Source organism: Parasteatoda tepidariorum, chromosome 7, assembly GCF_982258835.1.
Source record: "Parasteatoda tepidariorum strain Cologne lab strain chromosome 7, Ptep-v5.0, whole genome shotgun sequence".
NCBI lineage: Eukaryota > Metazoa > Arthropoda > Arachnida > Araneae > Theridiidae > Parasteatoda > Parasteatoda tepidariorum.
In genome coordinates, this window is record NC_141761.1 from 76,200,174 (window position 1) to 76,224,101 (window position 23,928).

At 26.9% G+C, this 23,928-nt stretch overlaps 1 protein-coding gene across 2 annotated transcripts in view; it reads left to right on the forward strand.

The window, feature by feature from the left end:
* LOC107437999 (hemicentin-2) overlaps positions 1 to 23,928 on the forward strand; it is a 205,549-nt gene that overhangs the window by 118,060 nt on the left and 63,561 nt on the right. For both annotated transcript variants that reach the window (XM_071183278.2, XM_071183279.2), the window contains exon 2: positions 15,884 to 16,089. In XM_071183278.2, coding sequence (XP_071039379.2) covers positions 15,884 to 16,089 — 206 coding nt within the window. The remainder of the gene's footprint in view (positions 1 to 15,883; positions 16,090 to 23,928) is intronic.

A 23,928-nucleotide genomic window follows, 5' to 3' on the forward strand; every position in this document is an offset into this window, starting at 1 on the left:
TATAGTTGATTCAACATTAATAGCATAGCTTTCAGCATAGTTATATATGTATCTCTCTCTCTCTCTGTATATATATATATATATATATATATATATATATATATATATATATATATATATATATATATATATATATATATATATATATATATATATATATATATATATATATATATATATATATATATATATATTGCCTAACAAGCTATTCAGATAGTGAAATACTCAGATACTCAGAAAGTAAAATTGTCATTAAGGGTGAATTAACATTGCCCAAAGTATTAGGACAATGTTTCTGAGGGTTAGATATCCAAATGTTAGTTATAAAATTAAAATATTCAGAGCCTTGGAGGCATTAAGATTGAGTCCTACTGCGGGAAAACCCGATGATTGGATCAAAAATTATTCAAAGTGTTCACTTTTTTTTAAATTTTCGCATACTGCATTTTTGTCTAATCAGGTGCACATGGTTTCCTTTAAGTCGCATATAATGCTTTTAAGTCTTTTTCGAAAGCACCAAGCGGTCAGAATTTAGGTTTACCCAATTTCGAATATTTTCCGGCATGTTGAAGACATAAATTAGTGGGAGTGTTATTCCTAAATTGAATAAGTATCCAAGATATCTCATTCGGTTCTATGACTTTTACCATCATGTATTGTTGCTTTTATCAATTTATATTTCGTAATTATTAAGAATTCACAAATGTTATTATTTTTTTGCTCTACCCTTAAAGTTTTTCGCAGTATTTTTCCTTAAAAACTTAATAGTCTGTTTAAGATATGTTCGCTTAATGTTCAAATTTCATTGTGATAGGGAATTAGTGTTTCGTACATCCTTATTTCAGTTTTATTACTTATGATCGGATATATTGTTTAATTCCTTAAAGTGAAATTGGCCAGTAACGAACTGTAATCAACTTCAACATTAATTTTACTTTGTTAGTAACATATTTTTTTGAAGTTGTAACCTTTCTCCACCAGTGGTGCATCACAAGCCTCTAGATTTATTCCAATTATAAATATTGTTTTCTTTTCATTGATGCTTAGGCAATCTTTTTCCACTGAGAAAAAAGTATTGTCAAGACTATTGAAACATTGTATTTTCTGGCTCTATGGGAACGCTAAAAGACCGAGAATTTTTACCGAAGTGCTTTGGTAATGATTTTGATAATGTTAAAAATAAAATATGGTGTTCTAATACGTGATAAAATGCTGTAAATGGGGTAATGCTGCAATTTTCAAATCCAGAATAAAAGGTAAATTGTTACTGAACGGAAAAATTACCATATATATGGTTTAAATACAGTATATTTTGGATTTCAGTACTAGGATTATGTTGTTTTTTTCTATCAGAAATGTCAGTACTGTAATTTTACCACATTTTTTTCCTACTTGTAGTATCAATTTGAAGAGTCACAAACGCTTCTACAGCAGACAGGTATCGAGGATGTTATCGTCTCGAAAACAATCTGACTGTCTATTCATAATAATACTTAACCATCTTCTAAGAAATGTTGATTGCAGATTTTTATTTTTTTTCTGTCGAGGAAAGTAAATAAAAATTTCAAAATACAAAGAGCAATTAGAAACAACAAGTGTGTTTTAAATGCTTCTAAAGATATTGTAGAGAAAATTAATCAATAACAGTTTATTCGCGAAGATTAAGTAAGTACTCATAGATTTCAAGGCATATATAGAAGATTTTTCTTCATCCTCCAACTTATTGTCTGTCTGGTTTCGTTCTAAGGAGAAAGGCCTCTTAAAGGCTGAAAAAGACCTGATTGGTAGGGCATTTTGCGCATATCCAAAGGTTATGAGTTTGTTTCCCGTCAGCCGAAGACTATCATATAGTAAATGGTGACTAGTACACGTTAAATATGTCAAGTTACTAAGCTCTCCATGTTTCCCACAATAAATCATACCTCTGGAGGAACTGAATTGGAGATTGATCTTTCTCTAGCTCTGGTCAATTTTACGATCTGTGGATAAATGAATGGAGGTATAACTGGATCCACCGTATAAACGAGATGTGACGTGTGTGTGTCTGAATTCGTATTCTCGACCATAGGTGGCGTCACTGAAAAACAATAAATGCATCCTCTAACCTTAAAATTCACTTGGTTTCTCCAAGCAGGCTTGCTGGTATATGGCAAGAGGCATTAGAAATAACATAACACAGGCCTGTTGAAATATTTTTAATCACAATTTTATTTTTATGCTCTCATCGAAAAGAAGTTAATTTGCCATTTGAAATAACTTTCAAACGTAAGTGCTTATGCTTTCATAAATTTACAATATATTTTTTTAAAAAAATTAACTGTTAGAGATCAAACATGTAGAATTCTTTTATAACGCTTTTCCAAATTATTCAAAATGGGCAAATATATTTAATTACGACTTTTGGACGAGAATCTCAAAAGGGTAGATATAAAATGATCAATCACTTTTGAACAATTACGAATAAGTAACAGAAAATGCAAATTAGTTTTTTTGGACTCATGAATTACACAAAATAAATAGTATGCCTCGATTTTAACTCAAAATTCAGGGAAGTTTGCAGTTATGTGTTTTTGATCTGAATGTTTTGTTTTTGATCCGGTTTGTTTTTGACTAACCGAAACGTAATCTAGCTGTCTAATTTGGAATCAACTGCTGTTGAGATCCCTAAATGGAAATAAAGTTAAAATACTTTACATAATTAAAAATTTGTTCAGATGCGGATATGCTGGGTGACTTTGAAAGAAAAGGTGAAGGAAGTACATTTGTTGCTATGGAAAAAAATTGTGCATTGCTAAGATTCTCTACTTTAGAGTTATACCACTCATTTATTGCTACAAGTGATAAGAAAACCACGTCGTCAGGTGAAAATAAAGTTAGCACCACTTAAAAAATTCCACGTCATGCAAGCAGGCATAACCTCGAAAGAAGGAATCTTTCGATTAAAATGAAGACCAAATTTGCGAAAGTATGGCTTAATGATCTACTAGTACTGTGGATAAAAAAGAAAATGTTTGCAGTTAGACGATTGGCCAGGGAAAAATTATTAAGATGGCTGGGCCCACGCCACAATATTCAACCAATGATGACAAAGAATATTTAAGCTCTTGTGATCTATTATAATTATCAAAACATATGCATGCATTTTTTTCATGTTCACATTCTTTTTCAAGACTTCATTTAACTGAGGTAGCCTTTGCCAAATAAAGGAAATCAACTGTCTCTATAGTGTCTAGACAAAGAGATTTATTTCCACTTATTAGTTGTTAAATTAGCACTTAATAAGATTTACATCTTTTTATAATTTATAACATTTTCCATTAAATATTTTTCCCTCATCTTTATGAGAAAATACATTGTTTTCAAAGCATTAACCAGTAAAAGGAAGCTTTTCTATTTTTTAATCTATTTAAATTATATTTTTCCTTTTAAGTCAAGCATGTAAACTTTTTATACTGGTATTACACATTTTCTTAGTATGGGAATCAAACAAAAATATTAAAATGCTCATCATTTTTCCCAATCGTAATTATCTATAAATTTCCCATAATTTATTAAAAATAAGTTAAATCTTATGCAAAATAACTTTCCCTATTATACACATACGTAAAAATTTATTTTTGAAATTCAATGAAGAAAAAATCTTCTGACTCAAAAACGAAGAAAATTATTGATAACTACTCTAAAACCAAAAGTGATACAGTAAAACTCCAGATCATCCAGATAATTCCAGGTAACAGTGATCCAGTCACTCCAGATAACAGTGATTTTTAAACAATCAAGCGAAATTCATGGTCCAATACAATACATCATCTGATGCTTTGCGTTTAAAAAGGAAACAGAAATGTTTGTAGTTACAAATGCCCCTAGTGTATTGCCCAGTAACAAGAACTTTATTATCTTATCTTTTAACTTTAATAACTCAACTAAATGATATGAAATTGTAGAAAAAATAAAATATTATTCTAGTCATTATATACTCTATATTATTATAGTCATTGCACAGGTTTTTTTGTGACTAAGAATATATTCAAAGTGTGTAGTTAATTTTACATACTGTTTTTGATGATGAAATGCTGACCTCAATGGTTTTAAGAAATGATAAAGAAAGTGTGATGCTAAGTTTTCTCAGAAGGTTCATAATAAAAATAGAGCTAAAAATTCTCAATATGTGTTTTTTCTTAATACGAGAAGCCATTAAGAAAATCACATTATAAAATGCTGATATAAAAAAAAGTTTAATTCTGAAAATAAGATATAAACATCCTATTAATAATACGCACAACTTACTTAACTAAAATTAATCTTTCGATTAAAATCTTGATTTTCACTTGAAAAACAAATATGGAAAAAGTAATACGAAATTCGTAGCAATAAAAATATTTCTAATTACTAAATGTGATGAAATTATTTGTTTATTTAGTCCGTAAAATTAAGAAACATTAAAAGATTATGCAAATTTTAATATTTGTTCAACGGTAATACAAAATATCCCTTAAATAAATAGTTGTATCCAAATTTAATACATTTTCAAATGTTTCATGATGAAATTTGTAAACTACTAATTAATCCTAGAAAAAAACAGCTTTAAGCAATAATTGTTTTTATATATCTAATAATAAAGATCATGCAGGTATTTGCACTAATTATTATAGTATTTACTCACCACTCATAATAAAAAAATAATATTTCTTCCTCCGCATTAATTTGAATTTAATTGTATTATTATTGCAAGTAAAGAAGAGTTAATATTGAATTTTTTTTTAATTTGATTTCAAAGCAATGAATTTTTTTAATTTGTTCTATACCAAATTCAATTCATTTTTTTCTATTACAAAAATATATATTAGCTATTAATTCGTAATTAATTTCTTTATTGTTGCTTTGAGTAGCACCTAATAAAAGATAATTTAGGAAAAATGAAAATGCATAATGAATCATTCATTTGCAGATAAAATAATCTTTAGACTTCAATATAAGCAAACAACAAACTTTTTATTATTTCTTTTTTCGCATAATTCAATTGCATGTACTTTGCACAAAAAGTAAGAGGGACCAATGTGAATGACTTTTGATCTAATGATCGGATCTTTATGTTCTAAGACCCACTCTTGAGTGTTCGAGACAGTGATTTCAAATATGCTAATTAATGAATGTAGACGATATTTTAAGTTACAAAATCAACCACAAAAATACACTTTTTCTGAATAAACATACCTTTTTCGGTGTATTCGGATTTTTTACTCCAAAAATAATAGGGTTATCCGCAATCTGGGATATATGGTCCTAATAGTTTGACCAGGAGTGCTTAATGTTAATTTTTTTGAGTATTTGGCTACATCTCAATACATTTTCAAGCGAACTGAACAATTTTTACACTATAATTTATATATCAAATTGATTTCACTCGAAACTGACTTTTATTCAGTATTTAATATTTTTTAAATTTAATTTAATAATCGGTCGAATTGATCATGAGAAGTCAAATTGGAAAATATGACCTTTGGGAAAACCTGATCATAAAAAAAAACGTTATTTTGGGTAGATTTTCATAACAATTTAACGTAAAAGGTATTCTTTCATTGCTGACATGATAAATATTTTTAGAATTCTTTTCACTGATATAGTAAAAATAGTTGGAAGTAACTTTGAGGTTATTTTAAAACATATCTTAGATATATTTATTAATAATAAGAACAACCTGAAGAATACATCTCAAAAAGGTTGTATGTTAGTGTGTGTGGGTTATTGAGGTGTATGGGTTAGTTTTACACATACTTCAGTTCATTTTGAGGTTGGTTTAATATCTTCATATCAAATGGACTATAGTGGCAATTTTAAATGTATACAAGATACTTTTCTTATGATTACGTATTAGGTATAGGTATTAGGTATATATGAAGTGTGCAAAAATTAACCGTATTTCAATTAAAGAGAGTCAGGTATTTATTGGAGCGAAGTTATTTTATTTATATTTATGCTCATTTTGAGGGGGTTGGTTATAAATTCATTTCATTTCAACCGTCTTGATAAACTAAATTTAAAGATATGCAGCTAATTTAGAAGTTGTTTTAAGTTCACTTTATATTAACCAAACTGAAGAGGCACTTTTCAATGTATACACGCATTTTAATTTTTTTACTTTCTAATACTTAAAAAACAATAGGTATAAATGATATGCATAAAAATTAACCAAATTTCAATTAAGAAAATCCAGGTATTTATTAAAAGGCATGAAGTTATTTTATTTATATTTAAGATCATTTTTGAGTGTTTGATTATAAATCTACTTTATTTCAAACATCCTAAAGAGCTAGACTTCAAATTATGCAGGTTGTTTTCTTTTAAAACTAGAAACTAAAGAGCAATTTAGGAGATGTGTAAGATTTTACCCTATTTTAATTAAAGAGAATCAGATGTTTATTGAAGTGTATGAAGTTATTTTATTTGTACTTTAATTCATTAGATTTAAGCTGGTTTTAAATTAAATTAGTGGCCAATTTAATTATGGTTTGTTTCGTTAATTAATAATATTTTTTACTGAAAAAGATACGAATGTTCCATCAAGAGTTGGTTACGATGCTAAGTCACAGTTGTTTATTTTAAATATCACTTAAGTCAGCCAACTTTACAGTCAATTATCATTCAGGTAATAATTAAAATTATTTAGTATAAATCATCAAAAATAATTGTCATTTGCCTTTAAATTATAATTATATTATAAATCATATATATACTTTATTGAAATTCACATATATAAATTTCTCAAAAAAAAAAAAAAAAACTGTTGTTGAAATTATGAATTATAGGACAGACAAGAAGAACTTAAAATTAATGGTACCTTTTCATTTAAAAAATAAAAAAATAATCTTCACATGATTTTAATCTATAATTTAATTAAAAATTAAATTGATAATTTGATGACATTCATGTACTCGAAATCCTCAATAAAAAATCACTAAAGAACTGAATATTTCAACAAACAAGAAAATAATAAAATTTAGCAATTCAATCCTGTAGGTGTTTTCTCTTCATTTAACCTTCAAGAAGCATCGTTATTTGATTTTAAATCATAAATGAATGAAGAATATAACGATAATTTATTAAGATTTTAATAGCCTAAATTCTTATTTAAAATCACAAAAGTATTGAATAGCATTTTAACAAACAAGAAAAGATTTAAATTCACACTGTAAAAATTTGCAGAAAAAAGTACCGACTCTCAAAATGTTGGTAAAAATCAATTTTACGGTGAAGCGAATTTCATGGATGGGGCACCCAAAGTGCTTGTATTTAATCCAGTTTTTTTTTGCAATGCAGTTATCCAGTGATTCCGTCAATTTATTTCAATTCAACAGTCTATCTTACATCATTTCAAATCATAATTGAAAGAAACACTGTAATTACAATTTATTGACACTTATAAATATAATTTCTGAATAAAATACACCTTGGTATTGAATAACATTGTGGCAAACAAGATTGCCTTAAAAACATTTGACAACTTTCACGTGAAATACGAATTTACTTAAAAGATGAAAGCTGTAATTTATTTTATCTGTTTAGTTCTTTGCTCACAAACAGAAATGAGAAAAATAAGTATATACCTTTATCGGATCAAAATATTACATCAATTTATTTTTCGAATTTCGGAACTCCCAACCGGACTAAGCGAAATAGTGATAAATGGAAAAGTCAAAATAACAAACGCTTACTGCTAAGAAACAATCTGAAGATAGATGGATTGTTATGATCCTTGTTAGGTGCGTTTCCTTACAATTTTTTCAATTTATCACTCTAAAAAAGAAAATAAAAATAAATGAAATAGTTTTTTTCGCTTTTTAGTGATGTTGCTGTAGTCAACGTGGAAAATTTATTTTTAGGTAAATAACTGAAGTAAACAGAAACTGTTTTCTGTAAAATGCATGCTTGAAGGGAAAGGGAATATTTTTTATAGATTTGTAATATGTAGAGCAGCATTATTAAAAACGTAAATATTTATTTTTAAGAAAAGTACTTCAGGGGTTGGTATTGACTATTATTATTTTTTTTTGAACATGGATATTTATAAAAATTTTCAGACATTTTTTGACAGAATATTTTCAGACAAAAAATAAGTACATAACAGTAAGCAAAACTATTACAGTTAAGGTTATTTATTTTTAAAAGCGTCTTTGAGACAAAAAAAATTCTATGGTTTTTATGAAAATATTATATTTTTAAATGTATATATCAAATTAAAGTTATAAAATTTATATGTTTATTTTTTACCATAAATTTGACTTTAAAACCCACTATACTGATTTGGAAGGCATTTTTCGTCTCTAGGCCACATTTTATTTTCCCAACTTTAGAGCGGTATGCGGTAAAACTTATATAAATATAAACTGCATAGAACATAGAGAAATATATTTTATTTCATTTAAACATGTGTTTTAGAAATTCCTTAATCGTTTTTAAGATTAGTTTTATACTATTTTTTAAATGCGTAAAGCAGGAAATTGTTGCTTTTATTTGAGAATTAATTTTGAACTTAAAAAGAAGACTAAGAAGAAAAAGAAGTTAAATTAAAGTATTAAATTTTTTGTTCAAACTCATTTAAAAATTTAAATATGAAATCATAATTGGGAAATACTTACTAATTATGTTATTAATGGAATTATTAAAAATGGAAGAATGATTCTTGTCTTATATTAGAAAGAATGTCTGTTTTTTTTTAATTTCTTAAAACAAAAAAAAATTAAAAAGAGTAGAAAAAAGGAAGCAGAGCACTACAAAAATCTGAGCAACTAATAATAATATAATCACATATTGAAATGAATGAAAATCAACTATAACTGATGAAGAAATCGCAATTTATAAAGAGATTTCAGAGGAAGATTTCAATTCAACTAAAGTGTTAAACGTTTGACACAGTTTTATCATTTGTTTCGTTTCATTTAATCGGTCTCTAAAAATAATTTTATCTTTTATTAATAAAAAAGAACATACATATTTTACGTATACATTTACATTGATATAATGGACAAATATTTTAGCTGAATATTTTTTATAAATATGAATAAGATACCACAGTTAAAGCCTCCATAAAAATAATTTTATTTTTTTTATTCAGTTATTGCGATTCTTCAATCGATAACATCTTAATTACTTATGAAAGCATTATGGAAACCACCAATATTGCTTATGAAAGCAATATTGACAAGCCATAAAATATTGCTTTCTTACCAGCAAAACTATGTTTTATACATCTAGAAACTACTAACCAGTTTTAGCTTGCATTTTTTTTTCAACATAAGGTATTAATTTCGTGCTCAACATTTAAATATTATGAAATATGAGAAACACTATTTAATTTATAATCTCATTCCCGATATACAATTGTCAATCGAAATTACAATAAGAGAATGTTTTCAAATATTTAGTAGCGCCAAATGCTTGTTCAGCAATACTTTTAGGAAATGCTACTCCGGGTGCAACTTAAAACTTCAAACTTTGTAGCGCTTCTAAGATCTAAAACCAGTTAAGTGTGGTAATGCTTTAACAATTTATTTCCTTTGAGATGATTAATCATATAAAGAATAACACTCTTTTATCAGAAATTTAATTTCAATGTTTCTCTCCAATGTCTGAAGTTTATATCTTTTTTATTAGTCTCCGACATTTTTCTTATTATTGTATTTATCTAACATTAAAAGCATGTGCTAACGACACGTATGAAAATAATTTGTCACAGTAAATAGGGCATCGATGGTTCCTTAACTAAAAAATGGAATTCTGGGATCGAACAGCTGAAGAACAACAAAAAGGCGTGACTATTTTACCATTCTTTTGCTCTACTTCATAGAAAGTAGATAACAGCTGGAAAGCAAAGAAAACTATTTTGAACGTTCCTTAAGCATTATCGTTTCTTAGAAACCGTCTTTGATTAATAATATCAACCTCACGACTTTACAGAGTTAAAAGAGTATTTCATAAAAAATAAAAAAAATACTCCGAATAAACGTTTTACTCAGATCTTTCTAATGTCTGATTTAATTAAAAATTTAACCCTTACAGGGTTGAAATTTTTCTTATAAAATTGTGGTTAAATAACGGCAGCAGTATGTTCATCCAATTAACTGTAAGGTTTACGGTGAGGAAAATTTCTTTACTTTTACGGTCTTAGAACTGTTTACAACTAGTATGGTTAACCAACCATGAATGCAAAACTATATATTTTTTCAACATAAACAACTTCATTATCGTCAAAAAGAAATTTAACTGAACAGGTTATGGGCCTTATTAGGTAATGGGCATTGGAAAGGGCAGGACACTGGAAATTCTTCATGTGTTGAAGGGAATGGAGGAATTATTATGCTGTCAAGGTTGGGACTCAAACCCCTGTTTTGCCGGTCATGGTCTAATTGGTGCGGTAAGGTTTTAGTCGCTTAACCATATGAGGTAAAAGCAGTAAATAAACAGATTTTTTTTAACAGTTTACAGTTTGAGTACCATTTTATTTAAGGTCATTTCACTGTTTTGTTTGAACAAGGTAAAATAACGATTAAATAAATTGCTGTTGAACCATTTTTCCGAGAAATTTTAACACTGTATTGTCATGTTTAAATGATTTCTGTACAAAATGTTTGATCAGTTTATCCCCAGAAAATTTCTACATCTACCAGTAAATTTGTAACTTAAATAGCTGGAATCAAACTTATGTTTTTCGGAGTAAAATAACTAATTATTTTACTTTTTAATTAATTAATCATGGTACAAATGAATATCAATTTTTAATGTAATTTTTAACTAAAAAGCTACTTTTACCAATTTCTAAAGAATCCTATCTTTTCTTTTCTATCACGTTAGAAATAAAAGAAAACGGAATAATTATTCTAATAATTGATATTTTTTTCTTCTTATTTCCTTACGTGCATGAGATATTTATATTTTCATATTCAGACATTGTATTTACATCAAGAAACATGGGAAATTTGTGAACGTTCAATTTCACTTTACCTCTCTTTGAATATCTTAACATCCATATTGTATGAAGAGTTTTTTAATTCGGCGAACTTTAACGACTCTCTCTCTTTTTTGGAGATTTGTCTCTTTGTTGTAGTTTGTTGCAATTACAAGCTTTTATTTATTTCAAAATTTGTTAACTGAACTAAAAAAAAGTCAAGAATCATTTTTTTTGTTGTTTATTTACGAAAATGCCAAGCACGAGAGCTAATCGTTAACTGATTCTGGATTATGAAATCGCCCAGTGTCCAGGATTGCTGCTATTGCCAGTCCTCAAGTAATGTGTGCAAAAATAAAAGGCTACTTTCTCTTTCATTCAAAATCGTGCGACGAAAGGTTTTTGGTCACCCTATTTTTGTAAACTATCAGAAAGTATCATTAAAAGAAGAAAAATATGTTATAATTTATAACTCCGAAATTGAAAAGTCTAGTTTAAGAGTTTAAAAAATATATAATAAAAAAGCATCCAGAAGGTTATATCTTTTTTTTATAGAGAAAAATTAAAAACAGATAAATGTTCAGAAAACTGTTAAACTTAGATAAAGTGAAGAGTGTTTAATTATATAGCCGTATTTTTTATTTCAGTTTGCAAGAAAATCAACATTATCATTTTATAATGCAAACTAAGTTTCCGATAGTCTGGGACAACAGGGCATCAAAATAGCTGGTTAGACCAAATTAAGCAAAGGGTGCAACAATAGTTTTACGATTAATTGTGTGATTAAGAAAAATTAGTTCTCTATATAAGAGCATATGTGAATACCTATTAATTAGTTATTGCTAGGCATTAAATTTGATATTTTAAGGATTTTTTTGATCTCTGGATAAGGTGTATCTCTATTTTAGGGCCAAATTTTCTGTACCCAGTTTTCTTTCTTATTGAAAGATATTTCTGTATATTTATATTGTACGTAAATGCAACTGTCTTTAAATTAAGTTGATTGGTAAAACACTTTAAAACCAGTAAAATACTATTTCTTAGTAAAATAAATAACAAATTTTTAAGGCATGATTTCATAATTAAATACCTATTAATTTCTGAAATATAATTTGCGGCATAAATTAATTTAAAACACTAATTATACATTTTGAAAATCAGTATTTAATTTTACTACTGATATTTTCCCCTTTTTTTCATTAATTAACATGAAATCTAATAAAAATTAGAAAGTTAAAAATTTGATTTCAGACGCCTTAGCAGTTCAGCTTTAATTTAGAGTAATACAAGGTTTTAAAAAATCACTCTTTATCCAAATGAAAACTGCATAAATATAATTAACTCAGTTTAATTGGCGCATTTTCCAGGAATTCAAATTATTTACGTAATTTTGTATCAAATAATTTCCCTCTAACAAAAGAAGCACCTTCAATAGCATAAATTTTTAAATGAAATTATATTTCTTCAGAAACTAATTTATAAATATGCAATTCGATTAAGTCCTTGCGAACGAAAAAAAAATCGGAGCATTTCACTTTCCACTTGAGTTGAGGTTCAAATTTTCTTTTCTAAAGGTCCTTTAATGTTTTCTCTGATCTTGATGTAAACTAGAATAAAGTAAACGAGAAAAAAGGAATTAACTCATGCATTTTGAAGTTTTCCGGAGGCTAAATTAATTATTCAATAGATAATAAGAGTGTCACGCTGAAGTTCCATAAAAACAAAAGAATAAAAAGTCTTATCCTTGTTTTCATATTACGATAATCAAATAAGGTCCGCTGGGAGCATTGTTAGACTTCGAAAACGATGTCATATCTGCATTTTTAATGATTGTTTTAAAGCTTGCAGTCGAAGTTTTTATCTTACTGATTAAGCGATAAGCTATTCGAGAGAAGTTATTCAATTTATTTTTTAACACGAAATTTTTTATGTGATATTTGATACTGCAACTTTGTAGTTATTTACGTTTTATCGACTTGGTTGTTCAACAAATGTATAATAGGAAGACATTTTATTGTTAATGAGAAATGATTTCTTTCAAGTTTGATGAGAAGAAAGTGTTTTTTTCTGATTTTATTAACGTAGTTGAAATCTACCAAAAAGAAAGTAAATTTTGAAGTATTTGACTTAGAGTAAAATGACATCCTAAAAAATGTAAAGAGAACCTAAAGCAGTTTTAGACATTTTTTTATTAAACTGTATTTTAAAAAATTTAAAGTAGCACTCCCCCTAGGACAGAACTAGAATTTTAAAAAAATAATACACAATGGCAAAAGTATGTATGGCTAAACCTTTTGAATTGTTAATTTGGAATTCGTTTTTGATTCCATACGTCATTCAGTTTGAAACTTACTTTTATTTAGTTATGACAGTTTGCTTAATTTATCTAAAATTATTTCAAATTGATGTAATAAGTGATTGCTATAATACAAGAAACCAAACTTCATTGTTCTTTTTCTTCCATTTTGCATTTTACTTGGTTTGCTCGTAAAATGGTTAAAATAAAATATTTAGCCATTGAGTTAGATTGCTCAAGCTTTGATTCTCATGTGTTATCAAATTTTTCCTTTTTTTTCAAAATGAGTATTCTATAGATAAGATCTAAACGATGTTGATTTTGAATTGTTTGCACTGCCATCCCTGCTATTTTAATGCAAAGAATGTAAAAATTGTAAATTTTCAGACATATTATTTTAGTTAGAAGCATATGAGAGAAAGTATTCAGAGCTTATAACATTGTTTTCTTGGTTCACGATTGAAGCGATGGAAAATTGGTTCATGATTGAAACGATATATCAATAAATATAAGGATGCAAATTTTCTGAAATCTAATAAGAATTATATTTGAGTACCAGTTTTATTCAAGTTGATTGGTGTCACCAGGCATAAGAAGTACGACAACATTCAAATTATGAGAAGTACGATAGTAACATTCAAGAATAGCACTTACTCACTAATCACGGAGAAAAGAATCTGGTTAAATCATTATACTGCATGGTATTGACATTTAAGTACAAAAAAGTATTCTGGTCAATAAAATCAAAATATACAGTGTTTAAATCATTCATGTGGTAATTTTTCTACTCAGATGGTACAATTTTACGGAAATTCTGAAAAGTAAATGAAAAGTAAATTTTACCAAATAAAAGGTTTACGTACCATGCTTCAAGGTATTCCATTAAAGTTACAAATTTTACCTCATTTACCAAAGTTAAACATGTTATAAAATGTTTTTTTAATGATAATTTTATCAAAACTATTACCAATGTGCCAAAAATTACTGTGCTTCTGGGGTTCCTATACTGCCAGAAACACGGTAGATTTTATCGTATTATGGTAACTTTGAACATAATTTTTTCTCAGCGTTACATTTGTAATAAGAAACAAACAAATAACTTTTTTTTTAAAATTCGTTTTATTCCTTTCATTCGTTTTTATTCGTTTTTATATTTTTCTTTGACCATGTTAAGCAGGTTGCAGAAAATAAGTTAACGAGTTAGAAAATTTTAACAGTGAATAATAATAACTTGTAAACGAAAGTGACAAAGATGACAAATGACAAAACAAAAATGACAAATATAAGATTTTACCTCAAATAATTTTAGATCATTCAAACACAGTAATGAAAAGCGGGTATTTAAATTAACTGTAAGCCTTATTCCTTTTTGATTTTATATTTTTATGCTAGGATTAAAAAAATTTCTTGAAGTTGCATTATGTATTTAAACTTTTTCGTCCTTCTGAAAAACAAAATATGGCTTCAAAGATTACAAAGAATTGCAAATTCAATCAAATTTCAAAGGAAAACTAATTATCATATTTACTAATCATTTTAAGTATATTTATATCTAAGAATAAAATGGGGTACAATTTGCTCTGTTTAAATTGTCAAATATAAAAAAAATAATTAATAATCAATGTGCTTTTATTATTGAGATAAAAATGCAATGTGTATCTTTAACTCAACGTATTGAGATATCTGTGTGTTTTAAATCTGTGTGTTTCGCTTAACCATTCTGTTCGTATTGGAAATCGTGTTTTGCTTTACTAGGAAACGTTCTAAGCCGAATGCGAATTTCCATGTAAATGACAGTCAGGGAAATGGTATCCGAATAATTAATAATTTTATATTGATAGTAAGGAAGTGTAAATGAGTAAAAATAGTATTTATATTTTAATTATAGATTTTCAATAATGATTCTAAAATTATGCATTTATTCGTGTCAAAAATTTTACTTTATAATTACATAAAATTGAATGATGTAAATTGAGAAAAATTATTTGTCTCGAAATGGGAATTCATTTTTCATGTTTTATAAAAGAATGACTTGTTAATCAAAGAGTTAACACATAGTTTAACGGATGGCTCTTGCTTTAAATTTAAAATAAATAAATAATCTGCAATATTTCTTTAAAAAAGCCATTTAACACATTTCTTGATTTAAAGTCACTTATGTGTTTAAAAACCACACAAAATCAGAACATATTTACGGATTTTATTTACTCTATCTTATCCAACTCTGAAATATTAAAGACTAAATAGAAGAAAATATTTTTATTCACTTACTTTCAATTCTTCATTTCACGATCTACCGTGTAACTCGCATTTCGCTTACTATTGTGAGGAAATAAAACGGAAGAAATTGGTAGAATAGTTTCTACCTTTAACATCACTTCCACACTAGAAAATGTGTTTTGTTAAACGGGAAAAATGCAAATTGGGATATGATTTTCTCAAAATTTATGCTTGAAGTATTTTTTTTGATTTCAAGTCATTATTACATTTGTATAAAGACAGTAATTTTGAACAAAAGATATAGATATGAAGCTAAATATATCTTGCATAAAATTAGAAATATAATAAGTAAAAAGTAAATTTGCATAAGATAATTAGTCTTTCTTTAATTCTATTGTTGTAATAAAATATTATTTTTCTTTCAGATATCGCATACGATTCCGATTTGTTTGGAAGAACAGAGCGCAGTTTCGGTGGATCTGTCGTTGAGCCCCCACAGAGGCCTAATTCCTACTGGGATGACCCACACTTTCGTCCTTACTTTGATAACTCAACCGACAGAAATGTCACCTTCCAACTTTCAAAGCCATCATACCTTCACTGTCGAATTAGACAACTAGGTGATCGAGTTGTAAGTATAATTTCAATAACCTATTGCATTACTTTTACTGTTAGAATTTTTTGGAAAAACAGTTAAATAACAATTTATTTCAGTTAAATAACAACTGTTCCTTTATCATATTTTAAACATTACTGTCTAATAACCAGAAATAAGATGGTATTCAAACTGTTTGTTAACTGCGTTCATTTTACACGGTTAAAGAACGAGAATTTTATCACACCAACTAAATCCACCTTAAGAAGCCACTTAGTTCCTTGCAGCTGGTTAAATGTTATATCCAAAATGGATAATATGTCAATCTCATGGCCGACAGAAGGGGGATTTGAGTGCCAGCATGGCACCACAATATTTCCTCCATTTCTTTCAATACATGAAGAGTTTTTAGTATCAAGCACTCCCCAATTAGTGACCCTGGACTATAAGAATACTATATTTTCCCTCACGCACAGATGTCAGCATCATAAGGCTGCTTAACACAAAATTTTCTTGCATTTCCCATCGCTTAGGATCGGTGAAACAACCAAATAAATTAATTGAACCACATTCCACGGTTCATTAAAAAACAAAATTCAACCACGATCTAACTCCAATGCCGATTACCTTGCGAAAACCTAGCTCCAATGTCCGGTTTGAAATCATTCTAATTGTAAATGGTTAAAAAAACAGTGTAGTTTTGTATTCAGGGCTTGTTAACCATACTACCAACTGGTTACTTTTACGGTTTCAAAACAGTAACGGTAAAAAATGTTCTTTATCGTAAACTTTACTGTTAATTGTGTGGACAGACTGCTGCCGGTTATTTAACCGTAATTTGAAAATGAAAATTCTAACATTGTACATTTAAGTAGTGAAGAAAATGATAAAATTATTCATAAATTGAATAGTTTATTTATTTCCCGTAAATATCAATGAATTGTTTTTTTTTTTAATTGTATGATATTTTTTCACGTATCTTATTTTTGACTCAGAATTTTCACAACAGAAACCTAGAAAGACCTATAAGCAATTATTCGAATACTGCAATATGACCAAATTATCATTACTTGACATTCATATTAATCCAGATTATATAGTTATCTGTTGATTTAATATAGTATCTATTAATTTTTTATCTCAAATTTCCTAAAATGTAGATTCGTAAAACTGTAATTGCAGTAATAGGATATTTATATGATGTTTTTTATCTCAAAAGTGTGTAGTTTAGTAAACACTAATGCGACTTTTTCAAAAATCAAGAATAAAAATCAAGAAAGTTTCAAAAATCAAGCAAGCAAGTGAGTTTTTAAAAGTTGGGCCTGAGGTTGGTAATCCTTACTGGAAGCTCCATTGACCCATTCAGTTTTTTCAACGTAACTGCATTAGCAATTGGTCAATGTATAATGAGTTAACAAAGTTTCAAATTCAGAGATGTCAGGTAGGTTTAAATTCAGCTCCTAGTTTCTACTGACTACAGGATTGATATAAAATAATGGTGTCTCTGTGGTAATGGTGTCAAAGATCATAGTTAAGTATCCCCTTGCAATGGTGCAAACAGTGAAAAATTTATATCTATAAAACACAAATGCAAATAAATTTCATATCAAGAAGTCCACAACAAAGGCTGATTTGTCCAAATACTTGATCTAGGAGTTTCCTTGTTTCGTGGGCTGCGTCCAAAAATTCCCTGGTAGTAAATGGTGACTGACGCACGTTAAATGTGTCTAGTCACAAAGTCCTCCATGTTGCCATGGCAAATCATGCCTCTGGGAGTACTGATCAGGGAGTTTCCTTGTCTTCTGAAATGTTCAAAATTACAGGACTACGGAGTTGAACATTAGTAGTCGTAAACCCAAAATTTTGCCAACTGTTCAACGGTGGTTATATAAATATATATATAAATATAGCTTAAACTTAAAAAGTTCGTTAGCTTTTCAATTTAAAATAAAACATAATTTAGCGAAACTAATTGTTAATTTCAATAAAATTCAAAAGTTTATGAAAATATTCCTCTAATTAAAAAATTTTCCTTTTAAACTTAATGCCGAAAGACTGAAACATAAACCTTAAAAATTCCTCAAAAATAAAAATATGTCTCATCTTATTTGTATGTCATGGATAAAGTTTTCAGCTATCTGAAGAGCTATTTTGCTACAAAGTAGCTTATAAGAAATAAAAGCATAAGTTTCCTACCGAAGAAGAAATTAATAAAAATAAAATAAATTGTGAACATTTCCTAACAAATGATATAAACGCTTTTATATTAAACTGAAATTAGATATTTACTAAAATTATTACGCAATTACTTTAATTTTTACTTTTCTTCAACAGATTTTACAAGTTAAAATTTTCAGAGTTTTCTTGTGAGTGACGCTTTACGTCTCTGAAAAATGAATTTAAGGGGAATTCTTGAAACTATCTTTACTAACTATTTAAATTTTTTTGATTAATTGCAACTCATTGCAACCGTCAGTAAATAGTGAGTTGAAGAAATGAAACAAACTTTAAGAATCAAAAACTTAAATATTGAAACTTTAGGCTGGAACTAATTATAAAAACTCATAAATATTGAACAATCTGGAAAGAAAAAATTTCCTGGATTTGTAACTTTTTCGATTTCAAACAAGTGAGAAAAGAATATTCGAGAAAATTAATCCATCATAACAGGCTTGTTTAAGTTAAATGACAAAATGAGCAAAAAAAATGAATAAGGATTTTTATTTATTTGTCAACTAATCCTTTCATTTAATAAGTTGCTATTCTTTATAACTGAAATTAATTATTTTGCTTACCATGAGGCTGTTATTTACGAATAACTATTATTTAATTTTAACTCTTTAATCACGTTTAATAAATTTTTAATCATCAATATACAATGTCCCTAGAGAAAAATATACATTTGACTAGATCTTCTATTATTTTATTCAATTAAAAAAATTTCTTTATACATTAACCAATGTTAAAAAAAATTAAACCATTTTTCTAATTAAAAAAACAGGGCCAAAGTAATACTTTTTAACGTCGAATGATCACAAAAATTTTATCTATAAAATAATTTTGTACATTGCGTATTTTTTTTTTAAATTATATGTCCTACTTAGCCGAAAGTAATATCTATAGTAAAGTAATGTCAATTGAAAAGTTACATCCATGTGCTAAATTAATTCAATGAGTTTAGTAGATAAAGTTATTTTATTGTAACATTGTCTCTATTAAACTACCTATCTTAACTGTTGAACCAAAGTACGCAACGTAAATCGGATTACGCTAAAAGATTTGTAAAGTTTTTCGATCAGTACAAATAATTTTGAGTGACATTGTGTCGATTTTAAAAAATTTTGTCGGTTTTAAAAAATATTATCGATACCAATTATCCAAGATTTCTACAGAATACTCATTAATGAGAAATTACAGAATCATCATTTTTTAATTTTGAAACTCTCATGAACTAATAAATATTTTAATTGATATGGAATAGTTAAGAAGTTAATTTAATCTATTTTAACCCAAACACAAATTCAAATTTCTAATAAATATTGAAAAATGGACGGTAAAATAACACTGAACATTTTACTTCATAAATTCAAATTGGAAAAGCGCACAGTGCAGCTATAACCAAATCTGTATTTTGTAAATTAGTAAAAACACAAAATTACTTAATAATAAAAATAGATAAAAATAAAATATAATTGTGTGTTTGCAGAACAGTACTTCATCAGGGGACGCACTGCCTGTAACACACAGGAGCCTTTCTGTTGTTAGTGGCCGAAGCCAAAACTAACAGTGCTCCGAGGCCCCCTTATGAAAATACAAGCGTAAAATAAAATAAAATAATTATCACATTTAATGTGGTAACTATTTTATTATAAAATAATTATTAATTATTGCATAAATTATATTATTATAAAATAATTACGTAATTTTATTACATTAAAATATTAAGTAATTTTGTGTTTTTACTAATTTAATTTATTTTAAGTAATTTATGTATTTTCGAGGAAATTATGTTGACCACAACATAAAATTAATATTAATCAAGTTTTGAGACAAGTTAATGCAGCTTTCAACCACCAGTCTGATCCATCGTAATTTGCTTATTATGGTAAATATCAACGAGAAATTAAGTATTTTGTCGCATGCAATGCACTTTGATAAGAGAATAATAATACAGATCATATTGATCTAAAATTAATTTCAGTTTCTTTTAGAACACTGATAAAAAATGCATGTATTCAGTTATTAAATGCATTAAATCTACTGCACAAGTATATTGATTCAGATAATTTGATTCGATAAAATTTTAGACAAAAGAATAGATTTTAAACATACTAAAGAACACTAAAATACTTTGATGAACATTTCCTAGATGTGATACACTAAAAAAAGTGGTGTATTAATACCACCATTTTTGGTGAAGAGATAAACGAAAAATTTTACAGAATGTGCAGTCATATTTTCACTTACTTTTCACTATTTTAGTTTAATATATTTATTTGTTCATTTTTTGCTTGTTTATTTACTCACAAACCATATTTTAATTTTCATTAGAATAAATTTAATGGCTTTGTTGCAAAAACATTTCGTTTAAAAGAGAAGCTCACTTTCAGTAATGCATTCACGCTAATTCTTTCAAAGACCTGTAATTTTGCCGATTTTATGTAATTCTTTGCATGATTACTACAGTTCTATATTCAAAAATGTATTTCATATCATTACCAAAACTGATTGCAAGTATACAGCAATTTTTTTACAATGTTTGGAGGCACTATTCCTACTCACTGCACCTAATTTTATTCTAACTTAACATCGAAAAATCTATAAAAATCAAAGAAAATTTTAGAAAATTAAAGAAAAATCATAATTGTCTGAACTCGATAAATATAGGACATCTCACTCCTGCTTTTATTATGAATCTTCGTTTAAATTAATATTCAGATCTAAATTGTAAATAAATCAACCTAAATTAATAAATATAATTGAGAAAAAAAATAAGATTAGTTTGTTTAGACGAAATGAAATGATTGCTTTTAAACTTTCCTTTCTGCTCAACTTATGCTCTCTATTTTGTGGTCTTCAAGATAAAAGAATTTTTTTCCAAAAATTTGTAAATGTGAATGTATTAGTGTTCTTGTTCATGGCCATTCACTTGACGTTTTAGTATGCAGTTCATTGTTTCCAACTGGAAACAGAAAATATTTGTTTAAATTCTTATGATATCTATAGAATATATTAATGTTCTTATGATATTTTTAGAATAAACTTAATCCCTTTTCGCACGAAATGTTAATTTCAAAATTTTTGTGAAATATATATATATATATATATATATATATACAAATTCTACTTGGACTGGCAATGAGATATTAAAAATACATACATTTTTGAACACTTTAATTGACAACATCGACTTAATGTACTAAAACATAATATAAACTAATTCTGAAAATTATAATTCCTCATTAAGAATCTTTTCCATACTCTTTAATATTTATAGAGAGCAAAAAAAATAAAAAAAGAAATCACTCTAGATAAATTTTGATCGATAGTTTAAATCTTCCCATACTAGGACTCAATCTTAATGGTTTAAGGGGGGGAACTACAATATGCTGATTAATTTGTGTAGGCGATAATTTAAGTTACGACATACACAAAAATTTATTTTTTCTGAATAAATTTATTATGATTTAGCAGTTACCCTCTATACCATAATTTTACGTTCAAATATCTGTAGTAAAAAATCTTTCTAATTCCGAGAAAGAACATTTTTGTGTCTGATTACATAATTTAAAATGTACTCTGCAATATTAAATTAGCATATTTGAATACTTTCCCTCGAACTGTTAAAATTGAATTTAAGAAGATCAAAATATTAAATCAAAAGCTATTGAGGCAAATTTTTTGTGAACTTTACTCTCATTTTTACACCTCGAGTTAGTAGCAGAAAATTATTACACCATGCAAAAAAAGGAATCTGATAGGAGCGTGCACTAAATAAATATTATCACATATCTCAACCTATAAAAAGTTCTTTGTCCCTCAGAAACTATAAATATTTGATTCGATTGAAACTATCGCATGAAAATTTAATGAAAAGAACATATAAGTAAAGTCTAATTAATTACATAATATATATTTTAAAATATGGAGAAGACATTTCTCTTTTGAGAAATATATTTTATTTTATTTAAACTTTCAAATGTAAATTCTGTTAAATAATAATTCGAAAATTAAGTTGAATAAAAAACAAAATTTAGTTTAGGAAATGTAGCGAGGATGTATTTCCTCTCAGAAGAACTAAATTTATTTTATTCACCTAATTTTAGGTAAGAGCATTTTAATTAAGTTAAAAAAAATAGCATATTAGTTATCTTAGTATATGAAGAGGAATCTTTATTTTTTCTCAAAAACTAAGTTTGAAGTAAAAAATTGAAGTAATGCAAAGCTGAAACGTAAATAAAAAAGCTCTAATTACAAAGAACATCATATAATTGCATCGCATTGAAATAATCAACTAAAAACCTAAATAATGAATTATTATATAGCTTTAAAAAATGTTAAATTATTTCGACCGAGCATGATTTAAAAATAGTTAAAAACAAATATTAATATTGTTATCATTACATTTTTAAAATTAATTTTAAATTGAAACAAACAAAATACAACTTACATAACCTTTTTTTCCATGCAGATTCAAAATAAAGCAAAAAAAAGTAAACATTATACAATACAACTAAGCATATAAGATATATCCCGAACTTCGAATTTGAATGCATACTTTTATCTAACAGTAGTTTTTTATTTACTTTTTTTATTTGATAAAATTTTTGAAATCCAGTAACATTATGATTTCGAATGAAGTATTTGAGTGTATTTAAACATGAAAAATGTATTTTAGTTATTCTAAAATTGAATAAAAATTGAATAAACGCTTTAACGATGGAGGAGTAAATGCAAGTATTTCTTAAAGAATAGTTTTAAAATATCTAAGTACTATTTCTTGTTGAAAGTTCAATCTATAAATATCCGGAAATAAAAAGCCCGTGAATATTCGAAAACTTCTGCCCATTGAAGAGAGGAATTCGAAGTGGCTGTCAATTCCGAATGGAATAAATATGAATATCCAATAAATAACTTACTGCAAACAGTTCAGGAATATGCAATGCCCTAAATCCTTTGTGATAACTTAAACTCTAAAATCTCATCGAAATTTGCATAATTTGATCAAACTATTCATCACATTGTTTCGAAATGAATCAAGTTTACTATCAATCCTTTTAGGTAACTGCTTTAGACACACGAGAATAATTTAATGATTTTCCTCAAGCTGGCCGTAACTCTCATTAGGGATATTCTTGTGCATTCTATATATATATATATATAGATAGATAGATAGATAAGCATAAGCAAATAAAAATAAAGTAAATAAAAATAAAGTGAATAGAATAAATATATAAAGTGAATAAAGTAAATAAATAAATAAATTTACAATAGAAACTTGATGATTCACGACACACATTTCAGAATAAAGGATAATTACCCTAAGTAAAAAATTAATCTTTATAATTGGTCTAAGTCTGGAAAACACAAATCATTATGTAATTATAAAAGATTTTAAAATGTAAAAAAAAAAAAAGCAGGAAACTAACAAGAAGTAAAATAAAATAAAAAAGGGCTTTAAAATTAAATTGACTAATCTAACAGTTAACAACTATATGACAACAGTTTACCTACAGTTAATAATATATGTGCTTTAAGCTTTATAGTGTAAAAAAATTATGACATAAATTATATAATTTATGTCATAATTATATATATATATATATATATATATATATATATATATATATATATATATATATATATATATATATA